We start from the raw sequence: 20437 nt of genomic DNA, 5'->3' as shown, positions 1-20437 counted from the left end.
CTGACACAGGCCAGGGTGCCATTGGCCTTCTTGGCCCCCAGGGCACACTGCTGGCTCATGTCCAGCCGGCTGTGGACCAGCACCCCCAGGTCCCTTTCTGCCTGGGCCCTGTCCAGCCACACCATCCCCAGCCTGTGTGCTGCAGGGGGTTGTTGTGACTCAAGGGAAGGACCTAGCACTTGGTCTTGTTAAACCTCTTACTGTTGGATTCAGTCCACCTATCCAGCCTGTCCAGTTCCCTCTGCAGAGCCCTCCTACCCTCTAAGAGATCAATATTTGCACCAAATTTGGCATCATCTCAAATTTGCTAATGGTGGACTCAATCCCTTCATCCAGACTATTAATAAAGGTATCCAGCAGGACTGGCCCCAGAATTGATCCCTGGGAGGCTCCATTGGTAATCAGCCCCCATCTCTAGATGCAGTACTGTTCACCTCCACACCAGGCTTGGCTGTGCAGCCTGTTCTGAACCTAGCAAAGAGTGCTCCTGTCCAAGCTCTGGGATGCCAGCTTTTCCAAGAGTGTGCTATGGGGAGATGGTGTCAAAGGCATTGCTGAAGGTCAGGTAGACACATCCACAGCCTTCCCCTCATCCACCAGTTGGATCACCTGGTCATGAAGGAGATCAGGCTGGTCAAGAACAATCTGTTCCTCCTAAATCCATGCTGGCTGGGTCTGATCCCTCAGCTGTCCTGTAGGTGTTGAGTCACCTCACTCAAGATGATCTGTGCCATAGCCTTACTTGGCACCAAGGTCAGGCTGATAGGCCTGTAGTTTCCCATGTGCTCCTTATGGCCCTTCTTATGGCTGAGGATCACATTGGCCAACCCAGTCATCAGGCACCTCCCTGGTTACTCAGGACTGATGGTAAATGATGGAAAGCATCTTGGCAAGGTCTTCTGCCATCTCCCTCATCAACCTAAGATGGATCCTGTGTGGTCTCCTAGATTTGTAAGCATCTAAGTGGCTCAGCAGGTCACAAACTTCTTTCTCCTGGATGACAGGGGAAGCTATTCTGTTCCCTGTCCCCACCTACCAGCTCAGGAGGCCTTTTGTCCTGAGGACAAGCTGTCTTTATTGTTGAAAACTGAAGCAAAGAATCAGTCAGTCTTTTCCTCATCTTTGGTAACTATATTCCCCGCCTTGTATAATAAAGAATGGAGGTTTCTTGCCCCTCCAAGATGTGTTAAGATCACTGAAGGACTTTTCTCATTATGGCAAACTCTCCAAAGAAGCAGCTGCTCATCTGTGATGACTGAAGTTCCCCCTCCCTGAACACGCCTCTGTGAAATCCGGGCTGTAAGTTAACCCACCTGAGAGGAACATGAGATAAGATTGTCTGGGTGTTATCTCCGACTAGCAGGAGAAAAACAGATACTGGAGGAGCACTGATACTGAACAGAAAAAATCCACACAGAAAGTCAACCCAGCAACTGTGCTGAAAATCAACTCTGAGTGCAGTCAATAAGCATTAATTCCTTTGTTTGCTAAAATGTATAGATAGCGAGAAGTTTTGAACACCTTGGGAACCACATCAGCAAGAAGACCAGTGTGAGGAAAGATGCAACAGGATGCTTCCTGGATCCAAGTGCGGTGATAGCCTTTTAGTTAAGCTGTCTCATTGTTTCTCTCCCTCTGGCCCTCCTCTCTGATATTTCTGTGTGTCTCTCTACTGCACATTGACTGTTAAATAAAATCCATACTATTGACTTTGGTGGTGTCTGCGCTTCAGGTGGAGGTGTCTGTCAGTAGTTGGATCATAACAGACATGCTGACACAAAAGACTGCTGCTGAGAGAGGGTGAGATGTGCAGCTGATCCGTAGCCCAGGGATTGGCACTGGAGAAGGCAGGTGCAGCTCCTGGAGTGTTTGTGCATTGGTGTTACATCCCACTTCTATGTGGAAGGGGACAAGATTTGTAGATGTTCACAGATGAAAAGGAATGGCAAAAACCAAAAGGATCCAGAAAAACCTCACAAACTCTTATTAACAAACTACACATTCAGCATGGCAATTGGTATATGTTTTGCCACTATCTTCTAATAGTAAGAGAAACAAAAGAATAAAATAATAGAGGGAAGAAGAAGGGAAAAAGAAATCAGGTAGGAGAGGAAAGAAGTTCACGGTCCTGGGTCCAGCATTGATCCAGCCAACAGGTGTCCCAGGTCCTGAGAGAATGCCTCCCAGCCTCTCTGGTGAAAGTTACATGGATAAGTTAGATAAGTTTTATATAGATAACTATAGATAAGTTTTCCCCATTCTGGGATTAGGTTCCTCACTCTTCATACAAATGAGGTAGTATGTACAGCCCAGTATTCTGGACTTTTCTGGAAATGGGCTGAGGGGCTTTGTGGGTTTTTTTGTGGTCTTGATTCTCCCTCTATTGATCTTGCTTGCTCCTTAACCCCTCTCCTGCACGGAAGTTGTTCTTTATGTTGTGTGGTCACCATGGACTCGAACAGCAAATTCAGCTCCAGAATGGTGCTGCCTTACCTTCATACGGCTCCCCTTTCCAGGCGCATCTTGTTATAACTTGCCCGCTTCATGGCTATTGGTGTTTAGGGCATAGCAATGCATTAACTCTTTTCTGCTTAGGTTTCTACATTGGTTAAAAAACCCAGTTACTATCTGATGGGGACAAAAATAATCCTTAGGGGAGAGGAGGACTTCACGTTCTTAATGACAGGGCACCATCTGCACCATTTTTTTCCCTTTCTCTTATTTCCCTAGTGTTGTGTTTCTTGCACTTGTAGTTGCAGACTTAAGGTGGCAGATGCTACTTTTCCACTGTAGATATATTAATATCTGTAGGGAAGGCATTGAACTGTTCAGAAGGGAGTGTGAAATCCTATTTTTCCTAGATGAGGGTGAAGGGTTCCCTGAGTTAAGGGCTGTTGGGAAATGATCAAGCCAGTAGGATTTTATAAAATTTGGATGGAGAGTATTCTCAGAGTAGAAAATACAGGTATCCTTTTTTTTTGCTTACAATTTAACATTTAATTCAGTTTAATGAAATTCAAATTAATATAACTCTGACGGAAAGGGTTGTGGTCCTTATAGCCTGAACTGCAGGTGATCCATTCTGCAGTTCAGAACAGTTTTCCCTTTAAGTACTGCAAGATATCCTTCAGCATAATAAAGAATTGCTTCAGCTTTTCACGTGGAAATGGACAGGGTTGTGCTGGCTCTGTAACTGCCACCGGGGGGGCTGCGGTGTAGGTTGGCGCTGGTGCTGCAGGAATTGCTGGAGTAACTGGCTTCCTTCCCGACATTTTCCAGATCCAGTTGTAGTAGTACTGAGTGGAGCCGAAGACTGAAGGCCGTTTGGGTCTGGCACAGCCTATTCCCCAGCTGGTCACACCAATTTGCCAGAAGGCGCCAATGCGCTTGTCTTCGCAGACAAGAGGCCCCCCACTGTCACCCTGTAGCAGAGCAGAGAGGATTAAGGTGCTTTTGCGTGACCCTGAAAGCAGTTAGAGCTGGCTCCTTTACTCTCCCAGCCCCTGCCAGAACTGCATTCCTGGCAGAGCAAGGCTCTGCTCAAGTGGTGGGACCTGCAGAACCTTGACTCCCTTGGGAGCAGGATGGGGGCCCCCTGTAATGGGGGCTTTCTGTCTCCCCTGTGCTTGGATGTTTCAGGATTCTGGACCCTCACTGAGCAAGGACCCACGGATGGGAAAGAGGACAGAAGCTCCAGTGGTGGTGCAGAGCTGGGACTGGGAGAGCAACTGGCCAGGGAAAGCAGGTGCTAGGCTGTGCTTGGGTGGTGTGATGGGGCTGCCCACACTGCTGGGACTGGGGGACTATAGCATGCTCCTACCTGGCAGGTGCCAACACCGCCCTGCCCAGCACACACGTTGAAGTCGTTGATGTGCCCACTGAGCCACTCGCTACTGTTGCATAGCTGGTTACTGATGTAATGAACCTTGGCCTGCTGCAGGATATCTCTACCTGATGCTGTGAGCAGAGAAAGGAATGAGTTCCCAGCAGCTCCTTGCCCATTCTCCTGGCCTGTGTGTTGAAATCGTTCCCTACGGCTTGGTTCTGCCTCTAGAGAGCTGTTGGAGTGCTGTGTCACTGCTGTCTGGCATTGGGCAGCAGGTCAGGCCCATCTCTCCAGAGGCATATGTCCCACAGCCCAACTCTCATTTTGGCCTCTGCTGTCAGGAAGCCCCAGCCATCCCTCCCTGCTGTGCCAGCCATGCCCTCAGTGCACAGGTCCTTTATGGGAACTCACATTTTACAATTCTGTCACCCCAGCCAGCAACGTAGCAGTTGTTCATGTTTGACAATTTCACCGAAGGTGCAGGTAGGCAGGCGGTCTGAATATTGGACCTGCACCGGACTGGCATGTCCAATTCCACCAAGGCCATGTCATGGAACTCAAGACGAGGAACATAGTCTTCGTGCATGATCAGTCGCTTAATCCGGCGCACTTCCACATTAGGGCCTGTTTCGGCCAATGAGGTGGCCCCAAGCACGATGGCCCACTCGCTGAGGTCGCTGGAAGGCAGATGGAGAGAGGGGTGAGGGGATGTAGAATCATGTGCTGTGACAGCCCAGCACTTCCCTGCCTTCTGCTTCCTGAGGCAGAGAGGAAAGACAGAACTACAGACAGTGAAAGTAGACTCAAGATATGTTAAGCTGGAGGCTGCTAGGAAGCAGTGGCATGAGCCCAGTCTTCTGCCTGAGCAGTCTCTTAGCTGGGCCCTGCAATGGCCTGGTGCTAGGCACACTGCAAGGAAATGGGATGGGAATAGCATGCACTGGTGGTGTGGGGATATCCCTCTACCCTGGTCCTCCTTACTTGGTACGGTTGATAAAGCAGTGGGCAGCTGTGAGGAGCCACTGTGAGCTGATGAGAGTCCCTCCACAGACATGGATAGACACAGGTGGGTTCCAGTAGCAACGGACACTGGCAATTCCTGCCCAGGCCCCAGTCCCTGGCAGGACATCTGAGCCACCCACAACGCGTGTGGAGCCGAGGGTACTACCCATGGGCCGGAGACCACAGGTGTCTCTGTAAGCAGAAAGTCATTACCGTCCTGTGAGAAGGCTTGCACAAGGTTTGGTTGCAAAGCCAGCAGGGCCAGAGGTGGGTGGGCCTGGGCATATGTCGGCCCGTTTCTGCTTGAGCCCTGTAGACAAGCGGCGCCAGCAGCCTGGGCGCTGGTGATAAACTGAGGCTTCTGCCCAGGGTTTTGGAAACTGGTATGGCCACTGGTGGCAAGCAAGCATCCTGAGGGAGCCCCCTCAGCCTTTGCCTGGGTCTCCTCAGGTCAAGCCTGAGGCTACTTACCCACAGGCGCCATGAGCAGGCCCGCACAGAGCCAGTAGGATGAGGACGCACAGCAGAATCATTGTGGTCAGAGACACAAGTCCGCTGCAAGGAGAGAGGTCTTGTCACCTCCAGTGCTGCTGCCAACGCAGTGCCCACAGAATTGGCACAGCCGCAGTGCCCTTGGCCCCGGAGCTGATGTCACAGAGGGACTGGTTCCATGTTCTGGGCATGGTGCTGGCCTCTGGAGGTGGTGGGGGGAAGGGCAACGTACAGCCATAGAACAAAAAAAAGGTCTGGATTGGAAAGTACCTTAAGGATCCACTAGTTTCAAACCCCAGCCATGCACATGGATGCCTTCCACTACACCAGGCTGCACAGAGTCCTATCCAAGCTGGCCTCAAATGGTAACAGGAATGGGGCATCCATAGCTTCTTTGGACAGGCAACCTGTGCCAGCACTGTGACAATGATACAAGATTTTACTTGTCATCCAAAAATCCTGCAGAATTTGCAGCAACAACAATTAAAAGCAACACACATTTGGATTTTTAAAAACAATTTGTGAAATTGTTTTCATTTGCTTTACTTGAGACAGAAAAATCAACTAAACAAATGCAACTTGAGGCCTCAAGGAAAAGAAAGTCTCAATGCCTAAACTCTTTTGGTATTGTTTAGAAAGTAACTGTGAAGAATTCTAATTAAAAGTCATTTTCCTTCAAGAAGCCAGAGCACCTTTACAGTTGAGCCTGTTCATTTAGTTGTTTCCATTGGACTGCTGAACAGCTTACCTCTATTTCAAGAGGTACAGCAGAGGCTGTGCATTTGATTGCCATTTCAGTTACTGCCAACAAATTCCTCTCTTTGATTACCAAACTCCAATTTTCTTAGCTTTCTTTGATGAAGTTCAGGGAGGACCAAAAAGATGGAAGGTTCCTGCCCAGATAGCCAGAGTCCAGTTTCAAGTTCCCTGGTGTGCTGCACAGCACACACACAGAAGGATCAGATGTCAGAAGCCTAAGACACTGCATTTCCAGCTGCTGTCTCCAAGACTTGAAAACCCCTAGGATCTGCATTCCCTTATTACACTGCACCCTTGCCCTCCTTTCTGAGTGGGCAGTTCCAGCCCTTTGGAGGGACCCTTTCCCTTTGGGCATGACTTGCCTGCCCACAGCTGCGTTTTGCAAATCCCAGCTCAGGGAGGCCTTGGATCACACAGGAGAATGAGTGGGACTGCACACATGGCTATCTGTGAAAATAGGCCACTTTATTTCTACAGCAACTAAGTCACCATTGGCCCATTACACACATGTGGAGGAGGAGTGTGGGCAGGACACAGTGGGCCTTTGCCACTGAGGCAACCTTTGGATCAGCAGGCCTCAGAAGGAAAGGGTTGTGGTCCACTGCAGTCTGAATTGCAAGCCATCAATCCCTCCCTAGCATGCCTTAGGCTCCAGGCTGCCTGCCTTCTAGCTGCAGTTTGACTTAAGCCCGAGATGAGGCTGGGCTTTTGTGTCTTTGAACTCAGTAAATCTGACAAAGCCCTTCCCCTGCCTTGGTTACAGGGCAAAAGGGAAACAAAAATATTTATTTTGGTTTGTTGCTGCATTTATTTGGCTTTTAAGGCAGAAATGCTCTTCATGCCATGCCAACAGTGGTATTTTGGGCAAAGTGGGCATGAGTTTGATACCTTTGGCTTTTGCAAAGGAAAAGGAGAAAAAGAGGGGGAAAAAATGAAAGAGAAAAGAGAGAAAAAAGAGGAAAAAAAAAGATACAGAGAAAAAAGGAGAAAAAAGGAGGAAAATAGGATAAAGGTTTTCCCTGGAAAATGTGTTTGAATCAAGGGAAGCCTGAACATCATGTGGTACATTTCACAAATTTCACCCTTACAGGTTCTTGAGGACCTTTGTTGTTCATGGCCACATCCCATGGCCAAGTGTGATCTAAGGAGGTCTGCAGCTGTCATCTTTGCACATTGAAAGTTGCTGTGGTCAAAACTGCAGGGTTTTGGTTTTGCTTTGATATTTCCCCCAGTTTAGAAATTCCCCCTCCTCCCCTGCTCCCCTGGTTTTTTTCCCCCTTAGGAACAGGGCAGGAAATTTATTTTTGGTCTGAAACTCTCAGGCTCTCTCTCTGTAATAAATACTTTCAGGTTACTACTGCATTCAACATAGGCGATAGTACAGGGTGTTTTATATGGGTATGGGAAAAACTACAAGCCTGTGTTTTTAGAACTGCGCATGGAGAAGCCATACCGAGGTGTGGATTGCACGTTATGGTCATGGATTGCATGGAGGCAGGATGATGCCTGGGAGGACATAAGAGAGCTGTACATCCCCAGCCCCAGCTTGTACCTTCCCCCTGCTATACAGACGAAGAGGCAGCAACTAACTGGGGAATGATGAGCAATGCTGTCAGCACTCAGTATGAGAAGTCAGAAGGGGGTGTCTGCTAAGGGCCATCAGTAGAAGGGCCATCAGTGTTGTGGGTCTGTCCATTGCACAAAGTCCCTACACCTGCTGCAGTGTTACAGCATGTGCAGCAAAATACGCTGTGATGCTACATTAATAAACAGTTATTTCCACAGTCTCTAAAAAATATTAGAGCTTTTAAACCAAGGGAGAAAGCCTTCCCAGAAGCTCTAGTGTGAGCCTTCACCACAGGGCTGGACAACTCATAGGTGGATTTCTCACAGAGGCTGCTCCTAACTTGGAGAGGTCAGAAGAATGATGTGATGGGGTGCAGACATTGTTCTGTGATTTTTTTTTATTCTTGAGCTGATCATCATGGGGCTGATTTGATTTCGCCACTTTGTGCCATGCAAAGATTTTTAAAAAAAAACCTGAGTTTTTTATTTAATGAGTCATGAACAAATTGGAGTTGTTCAGCCAAAGCTGAAATTTGAGAAGAGGTTTAATTTCAGGAACACTTGCTGCCTGCGCTTGTTGCAAAGCTGGAGCAAACTGGACTTCAAAGAAAGAACAGGACTGCATCATTAAGGGATACAATGAATATGAAATCAAGAGAAGTTGGTATTTCTTCCTTGGAAGGATGCACTGATTTAACTGCGGTTTCTGCATCAGCTGGCTCCCCAGTATCGAGAGCAGATGCCACTTTTTTGCAGACCTCTGAATCCTGTGCAAGGATGTGCAGATACCACTGATCAGACACAACCACTGGCATCATGAACCCCACAACTGAAAGCATCAGAAAGAGGAGGCATTTGCTCCAACAGAGCAGGACTACTGCAACAATCCACATCACTCACTAATCTCGTGGGAGCTATGTGGGCACTATGTGAGCCTTCTGCAGGCAGGTCCATGTGGCTAGTTGTTCTTGTGAGGGACCTTTTCCCAGACTTTTTTTTTACACTTAGGGCAGTTTAAGCACGTATTTTAACTAAACACAGCTTCCTTAGAGGGATCCTGCCTTTAAAAATGGAAGTGTGGGGAAGAAAGCAATCTATCCTTATGCAGAGATGAAACAGATGTTTCTCCTCCATGGCTCTGGCCAAATCTGCACAGACCTAGGGGTAAGGACCTAGCCCAGTAATAATGGCTAAACTGGTGCACATCTGATGCCCACTGTGAATGTGAGCACAATAGCCACAGTAACAGGATGGAGCTTTGTCTTCTGTCCCCAGGCACCCCATTCCAGTGGTACAGTTCATCCTCAGGACCAAGTAGGATGAGCAGCACATCCCTCATGACTTGTTCTCTGAGCTGGATGAAAGCTGTATGAGAGAGGCTGAAGATGCTGAGTGGAAAGAAATGGCAAGGTAAATCCCTGCTGCTGGCTGTGATGGGAGAGAAGTGCCCACAATGGCAGTATCCTTGGGCTCTGCCTTCTGCTCTTGCCACCACTGAAATTTAGCAATGGAGTTGGAGATCTGGAGCTGAAGAGGAAATAAAAGACAGTATCAAGTGCAGGATCAAGCCCTGTGAGGCCTCTCTGTCCTTGCTCAGCCTCTGAGTTGAGGAGATGCACCACCAATGAAAGGGTGCTGCTGTGTCAATAATATCAAAGGCACTGAAGGTAACGTGCAAGCCATATTCCTCTGGGAGTGGCCAAGCTTGGTTTGTCACACAGCCCTTCTCTCCCAAATCAACCCTGCCCCAATGCCACAACCTTTTTTGGAAGTCCTGCTGGATCTTCAAATTCTGTAGTTATCCCTCTAGCATGGCTACGGCTGGCTCATTAAGTAAATTGCTAAGGCATCTAAGGAAATATTTGCTTACTACACTTCAGCCTATTAGTCTGCATTTTGTACAGCCCCTAATAGGTGGTGTCCTACATGTGGTAATCTCACTTACTAAGTACTACTTATCTATACTGAGAATTCCACAATCCTGCATTACCTGGGTTACCTTGAACAGTTCAAGTTTTTGAACTGCACACCTATGGCTAAGCTTCATTAGCCTTACTCACACTACCTCTAACCAGAATCCAGGTAATGGGACATCCAACTCTCTCTGGCTCTCAGGGTGGAGTGGCAGTCCTCGCCTTCCCTTGGAGGCTTTTTCCCAGTCCTCCTAACACTGGGTTTCTGCTCTCTGACCTGCACTGACATCTCACCCTTTTCCTGACCCTCACCCTGCCCTAAGCCATATCCAACAGGAACTTTGCCAGCAAAGGCAGTCTGCCTTGCACCAGCCCTTTGATATTTCAGTCTTCATCAATTCCCAATGCACTCAAAAAAGCAGAATTGTATTTAAGCATTTCTCATGGAAGGAGGAACTGACTCCAATACAACTTATTAATAGGACTGGAGACTCCCTAACAGAAAAACAATTTTAAAACCTCTACAACTGACATAACAAAAGTATGCATATGCTACAAATGGTAAAATGAAAAAACCTCCCCAATTTTCCAGATTTTATTTGTACACTTTCTTGTCTGAAAAACTCAGCTCCATGTTACTGCTTCATAGTTGTCACTAAAGCATATCAATAGAAGAGTGACAATGTTTAGGATTCCAGCGCAGAAATCAGGAGGAAGATGGGATCCTCTTCCACAGTTTTGATTTTAAATTTTTAAAGACTCAATACTGTGGCCAGGAATGAAATAAAACACATGTGAGGGGGCAGCAGAGATAGAAAAGTGGAAGTTTACAACTGACTTCTAATTTAAGAAGTGACTAGGAAGAAAAAGATGGCATATATATGTATACATACATACAAACACACACATAATATACACAAATATTCAAAGATGGAAATAGTATTTCTGTAGAATTTGAAAGATTTAAAATACAGAAGGAATCAAAGTATTAACACACGGAGTATAAAAATTCCAAGAATATACTTGATTGCAATTCTCATTCCATAATTTAACAGTTAAAAATCGGCTAGCATGAAACCACAAAAGATACAACGGTAGTGAAATGAAAAGATAAAAAGTATGTTTATTCTTGCATGTATTGAGTATATATATACACTGTAACTCCAAAATGGCTTTTTTCATCACTTCTGAAAGACACAGATTGCACTGCAGGTATTGCATCTTTATAGTGTTGCACATTAGGGTTTTAGCTCCTATTCTTTAAAAGATTTTGAGGATTTGTCTCGCAAGATTTTTTACAATAGTAGAGAAACAAATTGTTAGGATCTAAATTAGAAGCCTTCCTAAAACTAAGGCCATGAAGAGAGAACAATGATGACAAATTACACTGTGATTTCCAAGTTCTCAGGCAATGAAAGACCAGAAGCTTACAAAAATGAAGTGACTGACTAATCTATCAACTGCAAATGCTCTGCATCAAGTGGTGAAATTGAAAGTCAGTAGTGAAAAGGGCACAAATCAGTATCAGTCTAACAGATGAACTAACCTGAAAAAATACAACTCTGTGCAGCTGGTCAGAGACCAATACTGCAAAATCAGTTAAAGTTCAACAATTAATGATGAGATTCTCAAAACTATCTGATCAATTCAGACACTGTTTCTGGAAATCTCATCTCTAAAATGCTTGGCTTTGCTGTTTCTTCTTTTCCATATTACCATCCAGCCACTTCTACATATCAAATTGTATATTATTAGTATAAGATTTTTTTTTTAGTGTGTAATTCCTAAAGAACACCATGAAAATAAAAAATCCAAACTTAAATTGAATTGGAATTGTATTTATTTCGCCTCTTAAACTTTATAACATTCACTACTACTTACATATCTGAAATATAATTCTGTTTCACAACAGCTTCTATATCTACAAATGTGGAAACCACATACAGTTTTGCATTAAGAAAAAATCCACTGCTCAATGGAGCAGCCTGCAAAGAAGTCATGGTAACTCTTTCTTTCTTACCTGTCAGTATTAACCCTCTGCCAAGAAACTATAACACAACTTCAAAGGAAAGGGCATAAGTTTCACATACAAAATTATATTTAATCATTTGTGCAGATGTTTGGTCAACAGATGAAAACAGTTTTAGGGTAAGTACTTATATATTGCTCAAAATGCTTCAAGGAAAATAAAAATTTATCTGAGACATGCCCTGAGCGATCTAGATTCCTTAATAGTGCAATGTTGCAGTGATCCTCGTTTCACTCTGGCTTTTGCAAATGAAACACAATAACTGCTCACAGAGCTCCTAAATGGCTGACACAGCACAGTACTATATGCACTACAGCAGCTCTTGTAGCTTTGCCAAGTTTCTCTCCATCCACTGGATATTGAGCTGAATTGTGTCAATTGCCTCTTTTACACAATGCAGTTGAGAACTCTCTTCTGATTTTGACTCAAAAAATGACTTGACCTGCATAGCAAGAATAAGGAAAGAAAAAGAAAATCTTAATTAAAATCAATATTAGCCAGATAAATAAGTTCTGTAGCAAAGGCTATACACACATGTTGCAGCAAATCTGTTTTTGAGAATTGTTTGTATCTATGCATTAAGCAAACCTCTCAAAGGATTTCCCAAAATGCAAGGAAAGCATTTTTCACACATACAGCACCAATAACTCATTTGGTTTCAATAGGTCATTTCATCAATAAACAGATATTCATTTATCATATCACAAAGCCAACAGAAAGTATGCAGAGTTCTGAAAAAGGAGTGCTATTCTGTGACAAAGAATTGGTTGTTGTAAGCAACCCTCTCCAGCATTCTGGAACAGCCCCCACACCCAATCATCATTATAACTATCAATGCTAACACCTAAAATATTATGGATCAAACCATTAACACCAATCTCTACCAAATTATCTGAATGAAAACATTAGACTAAACCATAAACAATTCTTGATACATTAACTTCAAGGCCTTCTTAGGGAAGACAACAGAACCTTCTGAAAGCTATTAAACAACTCCTGACTGATACTCAACTTCCACAATAACTCTTTGGGACTGATGATGGAAAAAAAAAGCAAAAACCAGTTTTTATGGCACAGTATCACATTTCAGAGATACAGAAAGCAAATCTTGTCTACAAAATCTAGACCAAAATTACATATAGATCAAGTCATTACTTTGTGAGACAGTGTGTTCCAGTGTACAGGAAAACAGAGCAGTATAAACCAGTAACTGGGTTCAACTCTGTAATGCAACTCTGTCACAGACTCAGTATATGGTCTCCCAGTGTCTATGCATATATTTACCATATGTGAAATAGGGAAAGCAACTGATAGGGAAAGAAACTGATATAAATACTCTCAACAGTATGTCAAGGATATAAATAAAATGCGAACATGTGTTTTCCTCATCCTTCAACTAAATGAAAACAGCATTTGCACTAGAAAATAACCCTTTCTGGTAGATTGTGCCACCAACCTCAAGCAGATGTGCCTTTGTTGCAAACTGAGAAGTTGACCAGGTAATAATATTCTGGATAGTATATGAGCCTAGGTGAAATCTGTAAGACAAACAAATATTTTCAGCCAGGAGACACTTTAAGATGCAGTTTTGTCTTATGTATGCATTCTTTTCTACTTTTTCTACTTTTTTGTTTAGTAGTTCAAAAATATTAAAAGCACCTAAATACAATACCTTACATTACAATTACATACCTTATTTTTCAAAAGAAATAAATGTTCTTAGAAATACAAGCCTCTAGCTCCCTATTCCCTCAAAAATGTAACATCAGAGCAAGAGCCATGGAAAATTTTCAAACTTCTATCAATAACAGATCAAATAGTAAAGAACTGAGGACACCACACAGTGAATATCAAGATCTGTATTTGTGGTACGTATATGTTCTAAAGCTCTACCAGAATTGAACTTGGAACCAGGTTTTCCTTCAAGCAAAATAACTGTAATATTGGTTATAAAGAGCTTGCTAGAGCAGAAGTTTTCATAGAGGAGAAACTGTTCAATCAGAATGAAACTATTTAAAATCAAATCTGGGATTTAGAAACGGACGTTTCTAGTATTGTTGGCTTTCTGAAGACTTGGGGGGCCAGCTTTCCTGCTGAGTATCCTTCAAGGACAATGAAAGACAACATATTTCTGAAGCAAGTGGGATATTTTGGTTACTTGGTTTTAGGAGTGGCAATTCAGAAAATATAAATGCGGAATTATTTCCCTGGAATCCATTTGAATCTGTTTGATCCACATAAATATCTTTCAACTGAACCAATCATTTTAGAGACAGCAACCTTTCAAGACAAATTAGGATCAAGATTGTTCAGAATTACTGTGAGGCTCTAGGATGATTGTTGGGAGTTCAAATTTAATATAGCAAGTTATATTTGCAAACTCTGATTTTAAAACATGGTTTAGAATTTTAATATGAACATTCTTATATGAACACTCATATTTATGGTCTTGTTTGAAACAAAGAAACATGTGCTTTTGCCACTGTGAGGTTGAAAGTTTCAGCTGCATGAAAAGCCTTACTTTCGTGTAAGCTTTTCCCAGTTCTCTTTGACGAAGTCCCAGGCCAGCAAATATCCAGGCAAACTCTGGCTAACGGTTGATATGATATGTGAAAGCTCCTGTGACCTGATGATTTCTCCTTCAAGACTGTTCTGCATTAGCCTAGGAGACAAAGCATATGCAAAGAGACAGGAAAAATCCCCATGATTCATATGTTCACATGGGTTTCCCAAAAGTCCTCATTTAGATGGAAAAATGATATAACACATCAAGCAAGGAAATTCTAGCACCTGGAAGAAATCAATGTTACATTTTATTACAACAACTCTATTTACTTAAGAAGTAAATTTAATTTCCAGAAGTCAGAATGACCTTAGCAAGTACCTGAATTTTCACTGGGCTTGGAAAAGATGAAGTAAATTCTAATAACTTGTAAAAGAAAAACAACACACTGAAGATGTAAGAGAGGGAAGCTGAAGATGAAATTAGCAGACAAGTCTGCATTGTCCATGCTGCATTAAGATTTAGTCTACAAAGAGGAACATAATGTAAAGTCAAATTTTCACTCAAATAAAGAAATGGAAAAAAGAAGAGCAAAAAAACCCAAACAACAAATATACCTCAACTAGTTATTATTTTGATTATAAATATTTATCCATCTTTTAAGGCTCTATAGAGCAGTCTGCAATTTTGCTACCTGCACTGCAAAATCTGAAATTCTGTGTTACCAGTAGTGCAAAGCCTGTAAGTTAAATTCTTTTTTTCTTTATGCATATTCATTTTTTGTGTTGCTCTGTTACATAAGTTATTTTTAAGTGAAAAATACAAGGTTCTTTGTGTTTATGGAAGCCTGTGCAAAACATTTGGATGGATCTTCTTTAGCAACCAGAAATTTTTTCAACAATAGAAAAAAGGAAATGCACTTTTCCTGGAAGATTTTATCACTTGTAATTTACACAGCATACAACTTTTTGGCTCCTTCATACCAGATCAGCTTTCTGGCATCTTCTGTGCTGGCCAAGGCTTCAATCATTTTGCTTTTCTCTGCTTCAGAAACTGAAGAGAAATACATCTTCAGGAGGAATTCCCAGCCATCATCAGACTTGGCACCAACTGCAAATATGGCTTTCATAACATCACTAGGCAGACTACAGGGAAAAACAAAAACAACAAAAGAAATAAACATAGGGGGTACAAAAATGCTCACCTGAGGAAAGAAGAAAGAAGTCACAAAATTAAAATATTAACTTGAAGGAGATGCCTCTCTTTGGAGCAACTTGATTCTGTAGCAATTGTTAAGATTTGGCATTACTGAATTCATGCCAATCTAATACTTTCAGTCACTAGGAAAAAGCAAATCATTTAGCTACAAGTGAATGAAAACAAAGTAAATTGTACACAAAATTGAGAATTTTCTACAGTTAAAAATGCACATGGATCCACAGCAGAAGGAATTCTGCATGATAAAAACGTGTGCTTTGGCTTTGCCACTAATGTTCTTTCAGCATGCAGCTCAGGAAATGCAGATGAAAAAATATTTATGGCTGGTTTTGCAGTTTAAATGAGAATGGAGACAAGTCTAGCACAGTCACTCTCTCATTGTGAAACAGCTATTACTTCTACACATGGAACAGTTTAAGACAGAATCACAGTCTTCATCAATACTAAGTTGGTTGTAGTGGTGTGGTGGGGTTTTTTTTTGATTGTTCTGTTTGCTGTTGGGGTGCTTTTCCCAAGTACAATGGTGGCAATGTAACAAGAAAGGAGATGGGAAAAAGAAGTAGAAGCTCAGTTTTTGTGGTACCTTACTGTTCCATTAGACTCCATCCAAGTCTCAAACATCCTAGCAGCAGTTGTTCTACAGTTTCTTATATCATGGGTGCAGGCAAAAGCCAGCAGTGTTGACCGGAGCTCTCGTTCCGACAGGGTCCCATCATCTGTCCAGTGCTGTTGATCCATTTTATCTCCAAGCAAGTGCTCTATCCTGTGCTAAAGGAGGAAAAAGTTACTAGCAATAGCTAATCCCTTCCAAGAGGACTTTCTATATAGAAAATTAGTTTAAAGTAAGAAAAAATAAAAATTAAAAGGTTGAGCTTTTGAACTGTGGAAGCTAAATATGGTAGTTTTTCATCTATATACTACAACTTACACATGCTATTTCTTAACTGTAGGAATGAGTATCAGATATCACATAAATCTGAAAGATGGGCCAGATTACATGTTAAACTGCACATGGAAACTGAAGACTCCTCTCTGAGCCTCCTGTAGTCAGCTTACAATTACAAGCACTACAACTTCTGTATGTTCAACTGCTTTTAACTTCACCAAGTCACAGTAAATACTCCTTCATTTAGGACAAAGAAACAACTTTTGTATGTCTATAGGCCAAACACCCTTCAGTTTTGTAGTTCTGTAGCTTGCCAAAACCACAGCCAGATGTGTGATCAGCCACCATATTTCAGCTGAAAATTTTGAACTTAAATAAAACTGTATAGACACTGCATTGCAACCCAGAGCTTGGGCTGTTTATAGCAGATTCTTAACAACTTTAGGTAAATTAAAACATTGCTTTTTTCCTTATGTTTCCTTAAGCACTCATTAATTATCCCTTCCTAGCATAAAGAAAAAAATGTCTGCTATTTTATCTAATAATTTAATAATTTTCTTATAGACTCACTTTACTGATGTTTTATACTGCAAAGCAGCAAAGGTCATTTTAAACCAGTAGATGAATATGGACAAGAAGCTCCATAATAAGAAGGTATACAGAGAAATGAAAGATATATACTCATCAAGAACTGAACCTACAATATTGATTTCACTGTCAAGTCTGTAGAATTACATTGCATTATTTCTTTACACCACTGGAACAGGACAATGACAACCATCCTTGTGTTTCTATTTCTACAGAAAACAGTTCCAGTTTTTTATCTTGTCTCTCTACAAAGCACACACTCCCTACAAAACATTTTGGGGCATGTGTGTACGGTACGGAAACAGGGGTAGGAGAGAGTAATAAGCTGGTGCAAAAAATGTAGCATTCTGGTAAGAGACCATTAGAAAAAGCTGGCAAGACTGGCAACTCTCCAGAATCCCCATTCAACTTAGTAAAATTAATGAATATGTTCAGCAGTCAACATGTAAAAAGAGAATGTAACTATAAAGAACATTACAGCTAATTACTTAGAATTATCATTTATGAAAACCTAAGACATACCATGACTCGTGCTGCCAGTTGTTGTTCACCTTTTTTGTCTACAAGGCTGTATATAAAACTCAGCTGGAACAAAGCTTGAGTAAGTGGTGCAGTGCTGTTCTCTTTGTTGAGGTAATCAATCAACTCAAAGGCCTTTTCCAGAGACTCTCTTCCTAGACTATGGGTCAATGAACACAAACATTAAAATGGATTACAAAAAAAAGAAGCACTTCCTGAAACAAATCAGAAGTGATGCTTTCTATTACACTAACAGAGAGAGAAGTGAATAGAGGGGGTGACATAAGAAATAACTTAGATGTAGAAATATTCACATGTTAACTTCAGCAAGATTACAACAAAGCAACAATGGCCACTAACATGCCTCCAGTTAAAAATTGGAAATGGGTAAGGAAGTGTGGCAAGGATGTCTGAAAATATTTACCACAAATAAGGGTATTCAGATAGAATAGCAGTTTCCAAAAAGACAATCCAGTATGTTCCACCTCACCTGCTTCTGATAGTGGTGGTGAAACACATGAGAGGGCACCAGTAAAAATTTAAGAGGGAAATAGCTTACTTTTCTAAAGTGAAGCACTAGAGTACAGGAAAACAGTTAGCAGGCAGATTACTGGACACTAAAGAAAACAGTATCTTCCACAAATGGAAACTATCATGTGACTCTCTGTGATCCAAACAAACAGATGATGCTATAAAGAAGAGGGAGATAACATCTAGAGCATCAGTGAACAGTTCCAACAAGGCTATTGAAGACTGAGTTAAACTTCCTCTAAAGGAGCTGTCTCTAGAAACTAAATCTGATCTTCACTGACTTGGAAAAAACTTGAAACACATATTAAATACCTCTTCCAATGCCAAAGTCTTACCGTGCAAGGTTGAAGATATTGTTGATCAAATTTGCTCTGTCTTTAGGACTCAGAGCAGTGTGGTTTTTTTTCAAGAGATCAATCAGTGTTTTCCAGTCTTCAGCATAGTGTACTATGTAATAGCCATTCATGTCCACATTGAATTTTATCCATTCCACCTCTTCTGGAAGTTCAATGACAGCTAGTAGACAGACAATATGTTATCAGCTGAAACAAACATTTAACAACTGTTTGTCCAAATCAAAGTCTATGAAGTAGACTAGTACCAGAGAGACAGCAATTTCCCACTATTTTCCCCTATAATGACAAAGGAAAAGCCAGTAAGAAGGTTTTGAAAGACAGTTTAAAAATTCCAGGCTGTACTTCCTCATCCCTCTTCCTACACCTGACTGAATGAGCATTATCACAGTCCACCCCAAGTTGCAGCAGTTAATTTTTCTCATTTTGTCCAGCTGTTCTTTCAAACAGCCCCACCGACAGTTCCAAATACAGTATTTTCCTACACAGTTAAATAAAATAAACATTTCAGTGGAAAGTTACTTCCTAACATTTCAGCAACCTGGCAGATTAACTTTCACATAACTCGCTCTCTAAAGAACTTTTGAGAGTTTGAGAGACTGTGTGTATGCATTGTGATGAAAAGCACAGGCTTTTACAAATTTCAAACCTATGATTCTGTTCCAGTTGCTGTCATGTATTTATACACAGAATGCTACAGGCAACCAGCTCTCTGATGATGACAACATCAGCAGTGCTCTGCTCCAGATCTCTGAAATTATTTTGTACTCTGTATGCCTTCAGCTTCACATCATACTCAAGGGTGCTCTCAGAAAAATCATGTACCTGTAACACAAAATTAACTTACTACCAAAGCTTTTAGTCACATACCTGACTTCTGATCCAGTAAATATGCATTAGTGCAATGGGTGAAGTTGCACCTATTTGTTATGTAAGTGAGAGGAATATGCCACAGGTAACTGCAAAGGAAAAAAAATGTTTACTGACAAGTTAGATACATATTCTCTCCCTTGAATGGTTTGTTTCAATTTAATTTGCTGTAATATAATTTAATGTATATAATTTTGTATACTAATAATACTAGCATCACTGAATGCTGGGTACAATGAAGTATAAATCTCCCTTACCTAATCAGAATATGATGAAACAATAAATACACAGCATGTACAGAAATTATTTTTTAAATCCCACCATGTTGAAAAAATGAGTAAATTTTATAGAACAGACTAGATTCAAAGAGACCTTTTAAGGTCATCTAGTTCAGGTCCCCTGCAATAAGTAGGAACACCTTCAACTAGATCATGTTGCTCAGAGTCCCATTCAACCTGGCCCTGAATGTTTTCAGGGATGGGGCATCGACCACCCCTCTGAGTCACCAGTGCCACTGTTCTACCACCCTTATCATAAAAATACTATTCCTTGTATCTAGTCTAAACCTACCCTTTTTTATTTTAAAACCATTATTCTTTGTCCTATCATGACAGGACCTGATAAAAAGTCTGTTCCCATCTTTCCTTTAAGTACCTGAAAGAATGCAGTGAGGTTTCCCCAGATCCTTTTGTTCTCCAGGGCGAACAGCCCAAATTGTCTGAATGTCCTTATATAGGAGAGGTGTTATGTCCATCTGACTGTTTTTGTAAATCGACTCTGGACTCACTCCAACAGGTCCATGTCCTTCCTGACCTGGCTGCAGGGCTCCAAGTGGGCTCTCACCAGAACAGAGTAAAGAGGCAGAATCCCCTCCCTCCCCTGCTGCTCATATGGCTTTGGATGCAGCACAAGATACATCTGGAATTCTGGGCTGTGAATGCACGCTGCTGGCCTGTGCCCAGTACCATGACTCCCCCAAGTCCTCCACTGCAACGCTGCTCTTGATTTGTTCATCCCCAAGCCTGTGTTGATACCAGAGGTTGGCCTGACCAAGGACCCAGTGCTCAAACCTGTCCAGATTCCTCTGGATGGTATCCCTTCTCCCCGCCACACCAACTCCTTGGCTGTTGGACCACTCGGCTTGGCGTTACCTACAAATTCTCTGTGGGAGCACTTGATCCCACTGTATACATCACCGGTAAGATCTGAAACTGCACTAGTCCCTGATGCATTCCACTTTTCCTAGTACTTCTTTCCCAGTTCCAGCATACTAGGTGGTTAGTCCAAAATCATACAGACAGTAAATCTCTGGCTGCATCAGAAATTCATCCAGTATGATTTTTATTCATCCTGAGTCTAACGTTGTTTTTCTGATCTTTTAC

At 42.2% G+C, this 20437-nt stretch overlaps 2 protein-coding genes across 3 annotated transcripts in view; both read right to left on the bottom strand.

Annotated features, from left to right (window-relative positions):
- Positions 1–2984: 2984 nt before the first annotated feature.
- Positions 2985–5443, bottom strand: LOC135459828 (acrosin-like). The gene is made up of 5 exons (XM_064736234.1): positions 5300–5443; positions 4808–5020; positions 4238–4503; positions 3821–3957; positions 2985–3422 (listed from the first exon to the last, which is right to left on the bottom strand). Exons 1-5 carry the CDS (start codon positions 5359–5361, stop codon positions 3090–3092), a joined length of 1011 nt encoding a protein of 336 aa, XP_064592304.1. The 5' UTR covers positions 5362–5443; the 3' UTR covers positions 2985–3089.
- Positions 5444–10661: 5218 nt separating this feature from the next.
- LNPEP (leucyl and cystinyl aminopeptidase) overlaps positions 10662–20437 on the bottom strand; it is a 51709-nt gene continuing 41933 nt past the window's right edge. For both annotated transcript variants that reach the window (XM_064736159.1, XM_064736158.1), the window contains 8 exons: positions 19056–19144; positions 18168–18348; positions 17305–17461; positions 15892–16076; positions 15074–15235; positions 14109–14249; positions 13044–13125; positions 10662–12029 (listed from right to left, as the gene is read on the bottom strand). In XM_064736159.1, coding sequence (XP_064592229.1) covers positions 11898–12029; positions 13044–13125; positions 14109–14249; positions 15074–15235; positions 15892–16076; positions 17305–17461; positions 18168–18348; positions 19056–19144 — 1129 coding nt within the window. In that variant the 3' untranslated portion in view covers positions 10662–11897. The remainder of the gene's footprint in view (positions 12030–13043; positions 13126–14108; positions 14250–15073; positions 15236–15891; positions 16077–17304; positions 17462–18167; positions 18349–19055; positions 19145–20437) is intronic.

The sequence above is a fragment of the Zonotrichia leucophrys genome, chromosome Z (assembly GCF_028769735.1).
Source record: "Zonotrichia leucophrys gambelii isolate GWCS_2022_RI chromosome Z, RI_Zleu_2.0, whole genome shotgun sequence".
In the NCBI taxonomy this organism is placed as follows: domain Eukaryota; kingdom Metazoa; phylum Chordata; class Aves; order Passeriformes; family Passerellidae; genus Zonotrichia; species Zonotrichia leucophrys.
This window is presented reverse-complemented; position numbering and strand designations above follow the sequence as displayed.